General features: G+C 37.3%; 1 protein-coding gene across 1 annotated transcript; it reads left to right on the forward strand.

Annotated features, from left to right (window-relative positions):
• The first annotated feature begins 283 nt into the window (after positions 1 to 283).
• On the forward strand, positions 284 to 2,144 carry LOC105210038 (gustatory receptor for bitter taste 66a-like). The gene is made up of 6 exons (XM_054231796.1): positions 284 to 518; positions 573 to 1,082; positions 1,149 to 1,432; positions 1,490 to 1,678; positions 1,749 to 1,862; positions 1,971 to 2,144. The coding sequence occupies exons 1-6, from the start codon at positions 284 to 286 to the stop codon at positions 2,142 to 2,144; spliced, it is 1,506 nt and encodes a 501-aa protein (XP_054087771.1).
• The last annotated feature ends 18,121 nt before the right edge of the window (positions 2,145 to 20,265 follow it).

The following is a 20,265-nucleotide window of genomic DNA, read 5'->3' on the forward strand; positions in this document are numbered from 1 at the left end:
TAGCATGGGGTACTGCCTGAAATAATTTAACATTTTTCTCACAACTTTTAACTTTTTTATTGGACTCCAATATTTTAATTTTGGATTAATAATTTGTTTTCCTGAATTTCGAAAATCTCCTACCAGTTTCTCCCAGTGTTTCAATAATTTCCATTAATTAAAAAGAAATCGCCCATCAGTGCTGTTACTAATTACTGGTTTGGCACCCAGCTGTCATTTGAAGTCTACATTTAGGCGCATTAGTACGCACCTCCTACATAAAGTTAGCACTGCTCAAGAGAAGATGTCCGACTCAAATGGACAACCGGCGCCATTTTTGCACAATTTCAATACAATTTTCTATTTGTGCAAACTTTTCGGCATTTATCCATATGATTTTCAGAAATTCTATTATCAAGGCATACTGCAGGGCTCACGCCTGGGCAGCTGTGTGGTGATGACTGTAATGTGCGTCACATTTTTGCTCTTCAACTTGACGTTGTTTACATTCGGTGATGAAGAAGTGATTGCAAGGAATAGTAAGTACAAAAATTATATAGTTCAAGCACCTTCTCAAAATTTGTTTCTTACAGATCACCTCAGCGTCATCGTCACAATAGTGTTCACCTACATTACGCCTGCTACCATGTTCACGGATCAGATAACCGCTATGCGCAATCAAAAGCGGCTACCCGAACTCTTCGAACGCATCGACTATGTAGACGAGGATCTGCGGCAGTTGGGCATTTCGGTGGATAATAGACGTGTGCAGCGCGGCATTTGGCTGATGGTTGCGTTTACTTTCGGCTGCGAGTTCTTCATATTTGTCTCTTCAATCTATCTTTTGGTGGACGAATTGAAGTGGTCCACAGCGCTGTGGATCTTTACCTCGCTGCCAACACTCTACAACACAATGGATAAAATTTGGTTTCTGGGCATTTTGCTGGGGTTGCGAGATCGTTTTGATGCCATTAATGCAGAACTGGAAAAGATTGCGGAAGAGCTGGAGAAGCGGCAGAGGCAGCAGTTGAAGGGTCAGCAGTATCATGAGAGTGAATTGGTGCTGCAGACCTCGCTACCGCTGCGCACAGAGCAGATTGGGGGTATGTAACAAAATATCCGTTCGTCAGCAAAGAAAGAGTTTCTTAAAATATATTTTCCTTCTAAAGACATCAAGTTGGAGCGCTTGGTGCGTGATGCTTTTGGTGAACTCCTCCATAACCGCGAGCCAATCAAAAGCTGCATGCTTAGCATGAGCCATGAAAGCTCGTTGTACACGTTCAAAGCTTTACAGGAGCGTTTCATAAGCTTGTGTCAGCTGCACGACAGCACTTGTAGGATTGCCAAGTTACTCAACGAACTCTGGTCTTATCCGATACTAATACTGATGGCTTTCGGTTTTGTCATTGTTACCTCGCAGCTTTACTTTGTTTATTGCGCCACACAAAAAGACGTATGTAAAGATGATTTTCCTCTCATTAGAAAGTAATACCGACACTCTCTTCTGCAGCATGTTATCCCACTGGTTTTTCGTTCCGCCAAGAAGCGCACCATCTCGACCGTCTTTCTCGCCTACATCGGTGGGAAATGTGTGTCGCTGATGTTCTACAGCTGGAAGACGTCGCAGGCTTCGCGTCGTGCCGGTATCTGTCTGCATAAGTGTGGTGTGGCCGCCGACAGCAATGAGGTTTATGAAATTGTCAGTACTCTAATATTTCGTGATTTAAATTGTATTTCGCCTCTTCAGTAACAAGTCCTTTTGATTTCAGGTTAATCATTTGTCGTTGAAACTCTTGAATCACGCCATAAATTTCTCGGCATGCGGATTTTTTACACTGGACATGGGTACTTTATATGCGGTACGTGCCTCGAAGCGTTATTCTGTAATTGCTTCCTTATTTTCTAGTCGCTTTTATTGCCGTTACCGCGTGGCATGCGTGTGCCTGCTGAAAGCGTTATGTTTTTATGCGTTATTTTGTTATGTTTTATAGGTTTGTGGCGCAATAACCAGTTATCTGATCATACTCATACAATTCGATATGGCCGGGCAACAAGTGCGTATGTCTAAGGAGTTGGCTGCTGCCAATGAGACCACTGCCGTTTCGTTGTTGCCTATTGAAAATTACACCGTTATGCCATTGGAAACGACAACGCCATGGGAGTAGATATGAATTGTAAATGTAATGATTTTCATATGTGTATGTGTGTATGTTTATGATCTATAATTCTGATATTATGTGTAGCATTTTACGATAATTGCGTTATTAAATATTTTTGGGGTGATATTCATATATGTGATGTTTAAAAAATTCGTTTAAATGTTTGAAAGTGTACTCAAAGTTGTTATATATTTTATACTAGCTTAGCTTAAAATTTAAATTTAATTTCAATTATGAACTTCATTATATCAAAATTTCCAAACAGGTGGCAACCCTTCCCAGAAATTTTTTTGATAGTAAAAGTACTTGATTAAGTTTATCGACATACTTTAAGATTGAATTACCAAAATACATTTACTGAAATTAATTAATTTTTCAAACAGGTGGCAACCCTCTTAAAATGTATGTTCGTCAATAAGCTTCTTAAACTTAGTTAGTAATTCAGTTACACTTTTTTAACAAAAAAATCATGTATATAAAAAATATTTTGAAACAGGTGGCAACTCTCTTTTTTAAGATCAAAATCATTTATAAAAAAGATTGTTGGAGAAATTGGAATATTTTAACATCTTTACAGAGACATTATAGTTCACCAGAATAACCTTAAATCATTAGAGACCCGGCAAACTTTATTTTTTTACAAAAATCAACCGACAGTGGTTTTCCGATTTCCCTCTATTGCGATATACATACCTTTTTATCGGAATTTGTGGAAAGACGAAACGATTAAAATATAAAAAAAAGAAACATGTCAGTAGAGTTATTCTACTAAATGGCAGCTCTCTGAAGGTATTAAGATCGGACTCAATTCTTGTAAATGGAAAACAGAACTGATAAACCGATTTTCGAAGAAGAGGAAGATTTAGAAACATAATTATGTTTACAATAGTCTGATGGTTAAGCGATTGTATTTTGCGTGAGTGCAAATTTGGTGAGATATAAATTAGATATTCTCGTAAATCTTAATCCAAAATTCTTTGATCCAATGTTCCAGGAAATAGTTCACAAAAAAGTTGATTTTAACACTGTTTTTTCTTAACTGGAACTACGTCCGAAAGTTGTTATTTTTGTATTGTTAGTCTCCCTCGACTTTTCTTTCTACTCGGTTTCACTCATTCTTCGTCTTCTTCTTAGTACCTGTGGCTACTCGAGAAGCATAGCTCCACCCGGCGGTATTTTGGTACCGACCTTTCAAACTCACCTACTCAATTGACAACCTCACTCACGGTCCGGACTGGACTTGATGCCCTCAGCCTTCCTAGCCACCTTCCGCAAAGACCAGACGGTTTAACCTACTATGGCGCAGAGGATATGCTGAAGAATTATGAGCCAGAGTTTTATTTGTAGAACCACTCAGCTCCAACACTTGTATCCTTTACTACTATCTAAAATGTTTGGTTCAAACCCAGTGGAAAATATGTCTTCACGTGGCAAGAGAATCCATCAACATTTGCCATAAATTCCAGGGTAAGATAGTTTAAGTCAATAAAAATATTCAACTAGAGTCTGTGTTTAAAATCAAAACCTAGATCTTTGCAAAAGCTATCATACGATAAAATTTCGAGTTATGAAGCTTTTTATATGATAATAACCGCTTTTAATAATTTAATGGTAATTTTCCAAACTTCAATCCAGTGAAGATTATCAATTCATTAAAACAAATTCCGGGAAAGGTAAATTTTTTTTTAAACGTAAAACTTAAAGACTATCTTCAATGGACTACTAATATGAACTCAGGGGCAACTTAAAGGTTGTGGAAAGCAGTCTATATCAAGTTTGGATCATCCCTTTCATACATATATTAAAAATCCTACTTTTTCTTAAGAATAACGAAGAGAGAGTTCGAGATCGACTCTGTTAACCCGCTTTATTTGCGAGATTTAACTCCCTCTGACTTTTTTTCTCTATATTCAAATATCAACTCCAATGAACTCGCCATGACTAGATTGAAGCTAAAAATAACGGAATATTTTGTCGATCGAAGCCTATAGGTTAGTTTAGGTACGAAGGCTGTTTCCTTAAAAAGGGGAAACCCACTTAGACTAACAAGAGCAATCCTTTGTGATGCCATAAAATTCAACCCCCTCATTTATTTTATGAATCAACGAAGCGCCTAGAACCACAAATTTGCAGAGGTTTTTAACTTCTGTGTTCGCTAATTCCCGGGGGAGTGCCCAAAAAAAAGTGAGAACCAAGGATTTTTTGTCTAGATCTCGCAAAGGCGGAGCATTCCAAAAGGAAATGCTGGGAGGATTCTACCTCATCTTCTACTAAGCAGCTTCTGCAGCTAGCATCCGGTAATTAGTATATAAAAAAAAAACGAATTTAATTATAGATCATACTTTATTGACTCGAAAGAGCATATTTCTGATCTGATTATATGGATTAGTGTTGAAAAAAAATATAATAAAATGTTCTGTAGAAAGTGAAAAAAAAAATTAATACGCTAAAGTATATTTCAGAATTATACTTTAATACCTTAAACATTACTATGTAACTTTCCAGTGCTTTCCAAACTGTTGACAATTACAAGCGCCACTATTTAGCATACAACCAACTCAGCATTAAAGCGAATATAAATAATTTTCCACCAAATTTAGTACAACTACATATACAGCGTGAAATCATTTCGATAATTTATAGGTTATATGCTAATTTCGGTGGCGACTAGTTTGAGCGCGCGCACAGTACTTATGAAATTATTGCGGTACATTTAGATATTAATCAGCGCAGGCGAAGGCAAAGTGAATTTGTCAGTGCATAATTGTGTGTATGCGAGTGCGTGTGTGTATGCAGCAACTCATTAGTGGTTAATGTGTGTGCAACATATTTGTCAGCAAAATAAGCAGTAACCAGCACAAACACAAACACATACACTCAAACAAGCCATGCTTTTATTTACATGCCTTTGGGTGAGCGTGCGTGCACACAAATACACACCTCTAGCAAACGCTACAAACACATGTAAATGCGATTGGATTAGCAGTGAATTGCCGACCGCAACCCACCCAATGGCTTACAAACGCACACAAACAAGCAAATATTTGACGCTCTGTGTTTGAGCGCGTGTGTGTGTGTGTGTGTGTGTTTGCGCTAGGCTTGCTTAGTTGCTGAAGCGACGAGTGACGAGCGACACACTCGAATTGCATGCACCGCGGTCACATTACCGCTAGCTGCCAACCAATGTTGCCACACACACACACACACAGCCACTCTCTTGCACCGTTAGCAGCACAAGCCGAACTGACTGCTGACTGTGTTAGGCCGCAAATAGCAGTTGTCGCTGTTGACTGCCAGTTAGGCTACTGTCAAATACCGTTCTTTGACGGCTTGGCTGCCTTGACTGCCTTGACGATTTGACTGATTTCCAAGTGTGTAATTAATTAAATTTGCGCAGCGCACAATTGCCAATGCGAATGGCGAAATGCAAATGGATATTAATTAAAATGCCAATTAAAATTTTTTTACCAAAATATATATGTATATATATGTATACTCAAGGCCTGCCATTTTTATGGCTGCGCATTAACAAAGCACACGAACTATCGAGCGCTTGGCTGTGAGGCAACTGGCAACGCTACTCAACGCTACTCAACGCCTAAGCGTATGCAAGTCTCGTGTCGGAGCAAAGGCGCGCGGCTAACAAAAAATGCTAATTACACAGGCAATCATCATCACCAACAGCGCCAACAACACTGCCAACAGCACAACCAAAAAAAAACAACAACAGTAATAGTAACAACAACAACAACAACAACAAAAAGATTTGCTTTGGCTGCCAACATCATTAGCCCACTGCGGTGTTAGTGCGGTATTTGGGGCATGAGCGAGTGGCTGCTGCAGCGGTGACAAAAGACGCGGCGCGGCGGCTGTTGCACGTAGCGCCTGCCACAGGCAGTCCGCAGGCTGCTGGCTCAGCGGCAAATGCAAGTTACCGTGAAATATTCTATGGCTTTGGCATTGATGGCTTCTACTGCTGCTGTTGGTGGCAGCGACGACGGATGCAGCTTGCAAGGCTGCCTCTGCTATGGCTGCTGCAACTGACTGCCTGCCACCTCGCTTACCACTGGCTGCTCATGTTGCCAGCATGCAACCAATCATTTGCCATTTGCAGGCAGCATATAAAAATTGCAAGTTTTTGCTGCCGCGCTCATTTGAATGCGCCTTTTGTTTTGTTGTGCTTTTAAGTAGCGCGCGCACTCGCACATAGTTTTGCCACAATCACAAAAAAAAAATCCGCAAAAATTTACATAAAAAGCGCGAACGCCTAAAAATATGCTAAAAACAACTGCAGCGGGTGGAAATATGCTTGAATGAGTGTTGAAAAGAATTGGCGGTCGAGTGAATTGCCTGCGGCTCAGGCTTTTGAAAATGTCGGGCCTACAATAAAACATAGCATGAAATAAGTAAATAAAATATATAAAGCAGCCGTGGAAAAACATTAAAAATTTTAGTGCTGTGGTTGGCCGTAAGCGCATAGCAATTTGTAGGTGGCGAGTGATTGCAGTGTTGCATTTGAAAATTTGGAAAAAAAATACATGAAATGCTTAAATTTTGCTTTAAAATATTATTATTTGTCAAACTAGCTTGTCCGCGCCTAAGAGTATTCCTTTAAAAAGTAAAAAAATATATTCAGATCCCAATCGAAATCTGTTGTCGCTCTGAGAGTCTCAAAAAACAATGTCACCTTCGTATAATCGTATAACATGAGTTTTTTTTTTCATATATCGCGATCTACTGACTTGGAACCCCTTATACAATAAAAGACTCACCCGTAATCAAATTACCAATGCTTATTTTAATATTAGATAGTCTTTTTGTCTTTTGAATTTCGCGGATATGTATAAAGCGCTACAGAGCTCGTATCTGGTAATACTAAACATTTGGAAGGTCTTGACATAACCTACAAAACGACGCTATGATTGGATATTGTGTTATAGACGTGTAAACACTAACGGTGAAATTCGCGTTTTTTTAGTTTTCCTTGGTTAAAGGCAAATCTGCTAAAAAAAACGTTCTGTGAGATTAATAGTGTTTTGGGGGATGATACTCTTTAACTTCGAACTGCGGAGGAATGGTTTCGACGATTCAGAGCGGGTGAAAACGACACCATGGATAAGCGATAAGCCAGCCGGCGGAAGATCTGTTGACGACGAATACCGATCAAATCATGGAAAACATCGAGTTAGACCGGCATGTGGCATCTCGTGACATCGCCCAGGAGATGGGAGTTAGTCACCAAACCATTTTAAACCATCTGCAGAAAGCTGGATACTCAAAAAAGATTGATGTTTGGGTGCTGTATGATTTGACGCCTACGATATGCTGCTGAAACGGAACGAACTCAACCAATTTTTGAAACGGATGGTGAATGGCGACGAAAAATGAATCACATACAATATCAAGCAAAAATGGTCGTGGTCGAAGGCCGGTGAATCGTCCCAAATAGTGGCCAAGCCGGAATCGACGGCCAGGAAGGTTTAGCTGTGTGTTTGATGGGATTGGAAGGGAATCATCCACTATGAACTGCTCCCATATGGCCAGACGCTTAATTCTACCATCTACTGCGAACAACTGGACCGCTTGAAGCAGGCGATCGACCAGAAGCGTCCAGAATTGACCAACAGGAAGGGTGTAGTGTTCCACCAGGACAACGCCAGACCATACAGTGCGTTGATGACTCGTCAGGAGCTACGGGAGCTCGGATGGGAGGTTTTATCGCATACACCATATAGCCCGCGCATAGCGCCAAGTGATTACCACCTGTTCCTGTTCATGGCGAACGCTCTTCGCAAAGATTTTTCATTACCAGATCGTTGTAACCAGTTAGATTCGAAACTAATTTGAAATATTATATATTTCTAACATTTTGAAATACATTTCTAAAACGAACTCACATATGGCCAACTCTTCCTTCGTTCCGATTGTAACCCTAATCTATAATCATCCCGATATCTCGAAGAGGGATCGTTCTATATTAAAAGGTTTGAAGGAATTTCTAAGGAACTCCGGGTGCTGCTACTCTCAATGGTAACAAAATTATGACTTCTGTCAGACTTCGTAACCGGAATCACTATCACTTGAACTTCATAATTCGAAGAGTTGAATATATGTATGTACCATTGGCTCAAGAATACATTAAACCATTCCAAAGAATCCTGACTCAGCTAAACCATGCAGTTTGGGGTTACCTCAACAAATAAAATGTCCCGAATGTAATTGCACAACCCCAACTGGTCTTTTTTAGTCTCCAAACACTTGGTACTTTGTTATCTAGTAAGCTCTTGCTCCTCATATATCTCTATATTATTCTCCAAAATCCAAGCAACCCGCAGCAAGAAATTTATTTCGATTCATTTTCTAACATTTCCTTATTACTAACACTTTTGTGTCAAAAAATTTTTATTTCTACTAAATCTCTGGTAACAATACTAAGCAGCATGCTTAGAGTAAAAATCTTATAAATATTATTTTATATCATGCGATAATTTTTTTATTGCATGCGATAAATTTAATCATGTGTTCATTTCAATACTAAAAACCAATAAATATTTTTATGACTTAAAACTAATATGTAAACTATTGAGTGGTTATTTTTTATAACATTTTTATATTTCTTTTATGGCGTGAAATTTATGCATTTTAGCTTTAACAAACAATTTATTAGACCATTTTATATACATCTACTATTACAAAGCGAGACATTAAGTGCCGTTTTAACTGCGTTGGAAATAAAACAATAAAAATATTTGTTAGACTAAGGACAAGAAGCGCAGAATGGCTGCTGCGGTTTAGTAAAAAAAAAATATTAAAAAATATAAAAAATTATTAAAATTTAAATCATGTCTCTTCATCTCTCAGCATATTTCTAACGCTTTTATGGTTGTTCGGACCACAAAGTTGCACCTGAAATGGTACAAATATTTATAAAGTCGAATCAGCAGACAATTTGTATAGAGTGGTCTGTCTACAGCACTACCGTTCAGAATTTATATACCATTTATGTCCACTATAAGCTTTTTTCATCAGCTCTCCTTCAAGACTCGAATTTAAATTTTACAAAAATGCTTACCATCTTCCTGAAGAATCATCAAAAATACAAATATGCCACGTTCAAGGCAATATTTACCCGCAATGCCAACTTTATTGTAACTTAAATATGAAAATCTGTAAATCCGATTGCCAGTCTGCCAGTTTTACTGCGCTTATCCACCAATTAAATGCGTCGTCTTTTTACTTTTCGCCCAATACTTACTTCCTTACTGCCACTTTCATTACACCTTTGGCAGAGTATAATTCGGTGTAGGGCAATGAAGAATGAATTGCCAGCCGTTTTATTGACCTCCCGCACACAATAATAAACCGGCTAACGAACACGAACGGCACACACGAACTCGCTTAAAAATTTCAGCAAACACACACACACATAACATGCATGTGGACCCCCACGCATTGCGATGCTTGGACGCTGCGGCTTTTAAACATTTGCCACAGATTTTTTCCCCGCCCCCACCGTAGCTCATACTGGTGGCATACACTTTACTCTTGTTGTTGTCGTTGATGTGCTTTTTGTTATTTTTTCGTTTTTTTTTCCTTTTTTTTTTGCATTTTTGCCGTCACTGTTATTGTCTTGTTACGCGTATTTGCCATTTTAAGCATTCGCCTGAGGCAGTCCATGCACCAGCAGTGGAAGTCACAGTGGCAGTGGCAGAAGGCAGCGACAGCGACATCCAGAATGCGTCGCTGGCAATGGCAGTGACAGTGTTGTAAAAGTCTTTAACGAGCGAGCACTTAATTTTTCTGAGTCTCCCACGCACCCCTCCTCGCCCTCCGACACATATAACTCGCCCGTTATAGTGCTCCACCACCGCAGTCGGCTGTGCCTGCGGCAAGATCACCGAAGCGCGCCGTACAACACACACACTCTTAACTTTACCTACCATTCTCCCCTCATTCCTCCCCACTGCCCTCTTCATGCTCCATGCGTTTTTCGTTTATTTTCTTTAAAATTCGTTTTTATAGTTTTTTATGCGCTTTTGACTTAAAAATTATTGCGCGACTTTAATGTGCTGAGATTTTACGCAGGAAAAATGCCATAATTAAAGCAATTGTTGTAGTTGTACGTAGTGTAGAGTTAAGTGTGGCGCAAGCGTTGCATAGTAAAATTTTAAGGGAAGTAGTGAGTGATGTTTATGTCTTCTGGTTTGACTTTAAGAAAGTTAATGTCGCTTCTTTTTTATCAGCTTAAAGGAGCAGCATAAAATTGTAGTAACTTTTTTGTGATGGCAGCCAGTGCATTACTTGAATTGTTCTGATAGAAATTGGCTGAATTTTCAGTGAAATTATTATATTATTATTGGCATATAATCGCATTATTGGAAATATTAAATTTTACAGACCGTTAATTTAGAAATCAAACTAAGTTTATGGAAAGTTTACTCGCAAAATTATTTTTTTTAGAAAAAAAATTCACAAAAAAATTAAAAAAAAAACAAGTAAGGAAGGGCTAAGTTCGGGTGTAACCGAACATTTTGTACTCTCGCAATTTATTTATTTAACTTTATTTATATTAATAATACACAACTTGACTCACATATTCCTCATATATATTGTATAAAGTCCATTGAAAGTTGGAAACCATAATATTAGGTTAGAAGTACCGAGGTCCTCATGTTCGATATATGGGGCCTTGACAACCTATGGTCCGATTTCGGTGATTTTTAGAATGGGGCTGCCACACTATAAACGTAGTATTTGTGGAAAGTTCTGCACCGATATCTTCACTAGTACTTATTTTATATATTGTAAAGTAAACGATTCAGATCGTATTAAAATTCTAGTATATAGGAAGTAGGCGTGGTTGTGAAGCGATTTGGCCTATTTTTAAAAACATATCATTGGGATGTAAAGAAACTATTACAAACCAAGTTTCATTGAAATCGGTCGAGTAGTTTCTGAGATATGGTTTTTAACCCATAAGTGGGCGACGCCACGCCCATTTTCCATTTTGTAAAAAACTCTGAGTGCAGCTTTCATATGCCATTTCTTATGTGAAATTTAGTGTTTCTGACGTTTTTCGTTAATGAGTTAACCCACTTAATTTTCAACCTAACTTTTCAACCTAACTTTTGTATGGGAGGTGGGCGTGGTTATTATCCGATTTCTTTCATTTTTGGACTGTATTAAGAAAAGTCTAAAAAAGCCGACTGCAGAAAGTTAGGTTTATATAGCTCTATTGGTTTGCGAGATATGTACAAAAAACTTAGTAGGGGGCGGGGCCACACCCACTTCCCCAAAAAAATTACATCAAAATATGCCCCTTCATAGCGCGATCCTTCATACCAAATTTAATTTCCATAGCTTTATTTATGGCTTAGTTATGACACTTTATGTGTTTTCGGTTTTCGCCATTTTGTGGGCGTGGCAGTGGTCCGATTTTGCTCATTTTTGAAAACAACCCTCCTTCGGTGCCAAGAAATAAGTGTGCCAAGTTTCATCAAGATATCTTAATTTTTACTCAAGTTACAACTTGCACAGACGGACAGACAGACATTCGGATTTGAACTCCACTCTTCACCCTGATCACTTTGGTATATATAACCCTATTTCTAACTCGTTTAGTTTTGGGTATTACAAACAACCGTTATGTGAACAAAACTATAATACTCTCTTTAGCAGCATTTGTTGCGAGAGTATACAAATTTATAAATTATTGAAAAATTTCTATAACCTCTATATTAGTTTCGGAAACACTTTTTACAGAATTCATATCAATTCCTGAGTCTCTGCTTAATTTTACACTATTCTGTTGTAAAATTTTCCGCATTATTCCAACAGAGACCACCGCAAAGCAGTGTTTGATTGCGTTTAACTGCAATCTGAATAAATTTCTGAGTCGTTTCGTGACCGTTGACGAAATATAGATCCACTAGTAAATACCAGAGATGAAGGAACAATCGAAAAAATGGATTTTACTCAACAAACCTGATCATAAAAAAGGAGTAGCTGGACCTATTGGTCGAAAAAGTGATAACCACTAGGGTTTCAGAAGATATAATAACGACTTGGAGAAGAGTTAATCGATCACAGAACTCTACTATGTCAAATAAGTATCCGGAAATTCTAATTTTAAATTTTGCCGTTGAGAATATTTCGAAATTTTTTTCCCAGGTCAGTCACTGTTTTGTCAATTTTTATTGCTATGTGTCATTTAATTTGTTTACGACGTCATTAGGAACAAGTCAACCATTTGTATGCGTTACGATTTTTATATGCCCCTCTTTGAACGATTTATACCAATCGAGTTGTCGACATGGTTGAATCACCCAATGATTTTTTCCACATTTCCAACGTTTTGGCACAAGAAATTCCGTTTGAAACACGAATTTCACACAAACTCTTTGTTCAATATTTTTATCCATTTTAAATGAGAATTTCCGGGTACTTATTTTCAGAATGTATTCACTCTATCCAACACCGAACGTCTACAAAGAACCTTTTTCTACTATGACAACGGACTGGCTCACACTTCCGTCAGCGGTCCCATATTGGTCGAATTATGCTATTAACTCCTCGCCATCTACTATTTCTGAATTTCAGATCATACTTCTAAGATTTCTTTAGTTTTAGATTTAAAAAAAAGTAAAACTCTTTTCCTTTCCAATAATTATTTCTGGACTTACAGTAGCTATAAAAATAGAACGTTCCATTATCAACCATCTTGAAATCTGTCTTGCCTTAGCTTTGAATATCGGTGAGCTCTGTTTTATAAAATACGAAAGGCCATTGCCTATAAGTCCAGAACTCATACAATGTAATAGCCTTTACGCACAGCCTAATAAATTAAGTACATCAAGATTATAATCGAGAAACCAGTTTCGCACAGCCGGCTACTCGATTAACGATCAGCTGTTATGCATTTTCATTTTGCCTTTTTATAGCGTTTTTAGACAGGAGCTAATGATCAATTAACCGGTCTCTGCTCAATTAAAACGCTGATTTAGATCGATTTAACATACAAAATAAGATCCACATTTAGTACTGATTCAATTTTAATCGACTTGAAAATGAAATGCTAGTCTGCGAGAAAGACGCACGATATACGTTCTTTGTCATTATCAGCTGCTGAAACTTACCAACTTAACAACTGATCGGTTATCGAGTAGCCGGCAGTATAAAAGGCAAAAAAAAAAGGTTACTCAATAAAAATTTTAATTGATCAATTAATTTGGCTATCTAAAAATACTATTAAGAAGTTGGAAAGTTTCATCAGCTGATTGCTATTTTATCAATAACCACAACCAAATTACAGCGTGGGCAACAAGTCGATTTGTATTCGATTAAGACTTAATGTAGCAAACACCGTTCAATTGTTCAATTAACTTCTGTGCGAAAAGGCCATGTTTGGAGTTCCGAAAAAATTAAATAACTGAGCTATAAATACTGCACATATATCGATCCATATCATAAATAGCTCTTCTCTTCTCCTTATGTGAAGGTAAAGCTTAGTTATCTTAATTTTTCTGAGATATTTTTTATAACTTTTCGAGGAGAAATCTTCTACGAAAGAAAATGGAACATAATTGAGACGAAATCCTTCAACCTATGCTAAGAGATTATACAGAAAGCGGACGAAAATTGGCAACAGTGGACGGAATCTAAAACAATTCTAGACTAGTTCATTTCAGAGCCGAGGAAATTTTCTGGAAGTGAGCGAATCTCGTACTTTACACAATAATGTTATGCGTTCATGATTTTGCTATAGTTTACTTGCAGGAAATACAATAAAATATGTAGACCTACATATGTAAATAAGTACGAAGACAAATTCACACAAATACTACAACATATGACCAAGAGATGCATGTGGCACCAGAGAGGTGCAGCTGAAGTGCGCACCAACCGGTGTACGCCAGTATGAGCAAATAATTTTTGGGGTCGCTTGCCTTGAGTAGTAAATATTTGCAATACAACGAGAGCAACAAACAACAACAACAACGACACAAACAAATAGTCGCAGAGCCGAATATAATGCCGCAATGACTTGATGCATTCTCGACATACGCATGAGTGAGCGGCTGAATGAGTGAGCCAGTGAATGTGCATGGCTGAGTGAGTTTTGGAGTGCAGCAAGCGGCCAGGCCAGTGCAGGCGACCTTGTCCTTATGCCAAAGCGGCGTACAACTCCGACTACATTTAGCATGTTGCACGGCACTGATGACTGACATGGCACAACACAGCATAGCGGAGCACTGCATTGGTTGCTTGGTTTGCTGATGATGTTGCAGCTATGGAATTGAAAGCATGCAGAAGTGGTTTTACGCAAAGCTGAGGCAAATGCAAATAAAAAATGCAACAGTGGAATGTTTAAAATTGTAGCAAATAAAGCCAAATAAATGGAGAATGAGAGTGAGGTAACAAGAAAGAAAGAATTGCATATGTGCTGCTATGGTGTGCAACAACTCTTAAAAATTCAACGAATTTTGCGGTGCTTATCACGCGTGCCACTGTGAGTGCGTGTGTATGTGTGTGTGTGCGTGCAGTTATACCCTTTTTAAAGTGGCTTACAACGGCGTCAGGGCCGCAGAGTCAAGTAAACCCCACACCACTTTTGGTATGCAAACACAAAAAGCAAGGCTTATATATATATTCGGGAGTGTGTGTGTCTGTAGACACTTGTAGTTGTGTGAAATCCAAGTTGGCAATGCCGGCGCGCGTTAGTGCAGCAGCATTTGAGTATTTCATGCTCAAAGTAAGTTCAAGTGTTTGTTTCAGTTTTGCCGTGTTCATTTTGTTGTTTTTCTTGTTTTTGTTTTTCATTTTTCTGAATGAATTTGCAACTTGTATGCCAAAAAGGAAAAACGCTTGCGTATGTTGGTAAATAACAATTTCATTGTTAGCACGCATTTGCCTGTGCCTTCAAATGAGTGTGTGCTCAAATCAAATATACATACTTATATGTAGTCATGTATAAATGCATGTATGTGTGTGTGTAGAAGCTTTGCTAGATTTGCCAAAATATTTGTTTGTGAGTCTGTGGAGAAAATCGAATTGGAATTGGAAGGAAATCAAAATATTTTTGGTATTTTTGCATAAAACATTAAGCCACACCAAACTCACATATGGAAAAATAATAAAAAAAGATGTTTCCCTATCATAGAAGTCTGTAGAATATTTAAATAAATTTAAAAAATTTAGTATAGTTTTTAAAAATTATATTTTTTAATATTTTGAGAGGTCTTAATTACACTTTCGACTTAATATTTTATGCTTTAAAAAATATATTTTAAACGCATTTTAAAACAAATAAGGAAAGGTTAAGTTCGGGCGGTACCGAACATTTTATACTCTCGCAATTTATTGCTATATTTTTATTAAGATATCACACAATTTGACCATATAGTCGACATAAAGTCCAATAGAAAAACGAAAATCATCACATATATTGTATAAGAGGGCTGAGGTAATTCCTGAACCGATTTCACTCATTTTCAACGCCAACATACATTATATCTAAGATTATATACTCACTTAATTTGGCTAAGCTATTTCACATATTAACCGATTAATAAGATATTAATCCCATCGTATTTTTGAAAAACCTTTAATTAAGTATATGAGAGCTAGCTGAAGTTTGAACCCATTTTAACTATTTCAAGTACAGAGACAGACTATTAGAAGAAAAATATTTCCTCTGAAATAAATTGAGATATCTGAGAGATTTACCGATATTTTCGGTGAAAAATTAACCTAAGACACTGAGTTCTCCATATTCGATATTCGGGGCATTGAAAATTTATAGTCCGATTTCGACATTTTTTCACAAGTGAAGCCACAGATGCTATACAGTATTTGTGTAAAGTTTTATTCCGCTATCTTCATTGTGCCTTATGTATATAACGGGTGATTTTTTTGAGGTTAGGATTTTCATGCATTAGTATTTGACAGATCACGTGGGATTTCAGACATGGTGTCAAAGAGAAAGATGCTCAGTATGCTTTGACATTTCATCATGAATAGACTTACTAACGAGCAACGCTTGCAAATCATTGAATTTTATTACCAAAATCAGTGTTCGGTTCGAAATGTGTTTCGCGCTTTACGTCCGATTTATGGTCTTATGATTTCTGGTTGAATGGCTACGTAAATAAGCAAAATTGCCGCATTTGGGGTGAAGAGCAACCAGAAGCCGTTCAAGAACTGCCCATGCATCCCGAAAAATGCACTGTTTGGTGTGGTTTGTACGCTGGTGGAATCATTGGACCGTATTTTTTCAAAGATGCTGTTGGACGCAACGTTACGGTGAATGGCGATCGCTATCGTTCGATGCTAACAAACTTTTTGTTGCCAAAAATGGAAGAACTGAACTTGGTTGACATGTGGTTTCAACAAGATGGCGCTACATGCCACACAGCTCGCGATTCTATGGCCATTTTGAGGGAAAACTTCGGAGAACAATTCATCTCAAGAAATGGACCCGTAAGTTGGCCACCAAGATCATGCGATTTAACGCCTTTAGACTATTTTTTGTGGGGCTACGTCAAGTCTAAAGTCTACAGAAATAAGCCAGCAACTATTCCAGCTTTGGAAGACAACATTTCCGAAGAAATTCGGGCTATTCCGGCCGAAATGCTCGAAAAAGTTGCCCAAAATTGGACTTTCCGAATGGACCACCTAAGACGCAGCCGCGGTCAACATTTAAATGAAATTATCTTCAAAAAGTAAATGTCATGAACCAATCTAACGTTTCAAATAAAGAACCGATGAGATTTTGCAAATTTTATGCGTTTTTTTTTTTAAAAAAGTTATCAAGCTCTTAAAAAATCACCCTTTATTATAAAGTGAAGGAATAAGATGGAATTCAATATTGAGATATATGGGAAGTTGTCGTGGTTGTGAACCGATTTCATCCATTTTCCACACCTGTCATCAGGGTGTCAAGAAAATATTATATACCAAATTTCATTGAGATCGGTCGAGTAGTTCCTGTGATATGGTTTTTGACCCATAAATGGGCGATGCCACGCCCATTTTCCATTTTGTAAAAAAAGCTGAGTGCAGCTTCATTCTCTAAAATTTAGTTTTTCTGATGTTTTTCGTTAGTGAGTTAACGCACTTTTAGTACTTTTCAACCTAACCTTTGTAAGGGAGGTGGGTGGGGTTACTATCCGATTTCAACTATTTTCATGGTGTGTGGTGGGGTACTTAAGAGAACCGACTACAGAAAGTTTGGTTTATATAGCTTTATTGGTTTGCGAGATATATACAAACCACCAATTTTGGGGGCGGGGCCACGCCTTTATGACACTTTATGTGCTTTCGAACTCTCGAAGTCTTAACAAGAATGAGTTCTTGACATGCTGAGTAAGCTCAAGTTTGATAAAGTGCTTTGCTATAGGAGTAAGTACATTCTCAAGGACGCTACACTCCGGAGAAATAAATTTACTACTCCCTTATGGATAGATCTTCTGCTTGGTAGGCGAAGTAGTACTGAAAGCTGGTTGAAGTTAGTACCTGAAATTAATGTTGGTTCCAGCGCCTTGAAAAGAAAATATTTATGAATTGAATGAACTCTGCTATATTTCGATTGTAAATTAACATTCAGAAGGAATATGTTGAAAAAGAAAAGTATAATTCAGTATAATTCTCGTTTTCAAAAAATCGATTTAATTAATTTCGAACCCACAGCTATTCAAGAATGATCCTTTAAAATTTCGAGTGAAATTTTCAAAAACTCTTGTAGATATAGCCTATTGAAGATTGAACCTAGGTAGTTTTTATACCCAAGAATTTGCTTCTCAAAACTTTAAACGCGTTTTTCTCGAAACAGTGCTTTTACGGCTGGGGCATGAGGTTACTCAAAACCTATTAATCCAATCGGTTCCAAATTTTAATACGTTATTCTTTACATATATAGCTATGGTATGAACTAGGATAAATCATATAGGTGAAGATATTCTTTACTTTTCAATTTGTTTTGCGGCTAAAAAAAAGGCGATTTTCAAAAAAAAAAATCAAAGGTCCGCCATTTTGTTACTTTTTGTGCGAAATTAATAATCCTAGGTCATACCAGAGCCAAACATGTACTCTTTCTAATCCCACATAGTAGAATATTTGTAGTGAGGATTCTCTATTGAAATTATACAATAAGAAGTATGGTTTTACATCAATAGATAATCACAGACCCATCACATACCCTCGCAATACAATTCCGAAAACACCCGGCAATGCAAATTTCGTATAATATTAAAATGTCGAAAAATTTCAAAGCTCCGTCTAATGTATTTATTTAAAAACACTCGCACAACACATCCATGTATAGAAGTTCAGCTTCTTTCTTGCTTGCGGAAATGTTAAAATGAACTGACAGCAACTGGTTCCGCTTCAATGTCAGCGATTTCATTGTGGCGCAACTCTTTAGTTGAAGAACAAAATATCCCCTTTCATTTCCCCCTTTGCACAATGCACATGTGTATATATATACATATAGTATATACCGTTATTTTTCGTCCCGAAATGATTTTGTCGTTTTCGCATAAGTATGACTTAAGTGCATTTGCACTCTATTCCTTTTTGTAGAAACGCGCAGAAAATTGAGCACCTCGCATGCAGCCACTCATCCTATACAAGTTAGTAATAAGTGCTAATGTATATTTGTGCACTCACAATGCGCTGTTGTGCGGTTTGAAATTTTCCGCAAAAATCTCATTTTCCAAGCACAATAGGAGTAATAATAATAATGCACTTTTATTGTTGCGTTACTCCGCTTTTCCTTTGCACTGGTTCCCATTGTCGGCAATGTCTTGGCTGAAGAGGGTTTCTGAATATGGTTCGTTCTCTTGAGTACGAACTGATTTTGTGCAGGATGTTTTAATTTGATGGAGCATAACATTCTCGACACCAGAGGACTTAAAGAACTCTCGAAAGTATGTCTTCATTTCTATTAAGTAAGATTAGAAACACTGACTTTAGTAATTTCAGTTGATCTTGTCATCGAAGTGGCTGCTGGAAAGACAAATGAATTCTCATGAGAGAAAAATATTCAATTCATTGAAGAACATGTCCTTCACCATTGCCTATTTTAGAACCTATATGTACTACTCACTTAGGACCCCACCAAACACAGCATCTTAAGTTTCTAAAAATCTTCTAAAACTTAAAGTCTTACACTGAGAACTACCATTGTTAAATTCGGCCAGTCCCAATTGCGAAACCCTTTATTTTGCATCTTTCCTCTATAATTCTGGTACACACTTCCTCTTAGGGTAATTGGTAGTAACAATTGAAATAGTTTTAGTCTGTCAGTGGTTGTCGTTTGTAAACAAAGTCATTACTTTGATTTTTATATGGAATTTCAATGCTTCGCTGGATTTTCATATTTGTAAAATTATTTGCTTTTTATATGGCAAAAGGATATTGGAAAGCATGTGAAAACTGCCTTAATATATACCAACGTCCTATTGAGTGAGAAATATGTATTAAAAGCAATAAGTACGAGGCCTTAGTGGCTATAATTCGTAGAAGAATGGATACATCGCAAGAATCTAGCATAAATCGGAGATCTGAGAGAAGAACCCAAAAGTATCTTGCGATTCATCCTAAAAGATTTAAGACTTGAAACAGCTCAAGGAACTCGGCGATCTCAAGTTGTTTTGGGATTATATATTAATCGTTTTTTTCTTCTTTAATTCAAAAACCTCTAGGTGACACCTTAACGAACTAACATGACTTAGAAGTATTCTAAATTCTATCTTAACAGAACTTAATTTGTCTCGATGAGAAGTCGAAGATCTTGAAAAGATTATATTTCGTAGGTTTTCCAAAAGGAAACTTAATCGTCTATAATATTCAGAAGTCTTTAGGACCACTTTAATCGAGCTCGAGACTATTTGGTTCTTTCAGAATAACGATATAAGTAATGGAAAAATACCTCAAAAATTGGACCGATTGCTTGAGACAACCCTTGCATTTTAAAGTCACAACCCTTCCTTTAATTCTTCCTTCTTTTTAACGCCAATATACTCAAACAAACATAACCCTTACACAAATAATACAAACTGCAGACAATACAATACCCCTAACAATACAATTCCAAAGCAAATATTATAAATGCTTCATCAAAAGTAAC

Source organism: Zeugodacus cucurbitae, chromosome 5 (genome assembly GCF_028554725.1).
Source record: "Zeugodacus cucurbitae isolate PBARC_wt_2022May chromosome 5, idZeuCucr1.2, whole genome shotgun sequence".
Lineage (NCBI taxonomy): Eukaryota > Metazoa > Arthropoda > Insecta > Diptera > Tephritidae > Zeugodacus > Zeugodacus cucurbitae.

Coding starts and splice junctions, on each gene's coding strand:
- LOC105210038 (XM_054231796.1), top strand. CDS start 284: ATGTCCGACTCAAATGGACAACCGGCGCCATTTTTGCACAATTTCAAT. Junction 1,679..1,748: donor GCAATGAGGTTTATGAAATT/GTCAGTACTCTA, acceptor TTTTGATTTCAG/GTTAATCATTTGTCGTTGAA. Junction 1,863..1,970: donor GTGCCTCGAAGCGTTATTCT/GTAATTGCTTCC, acceptor TATGTTTTATAG/GTTTGTGGCGCAATAACCAG.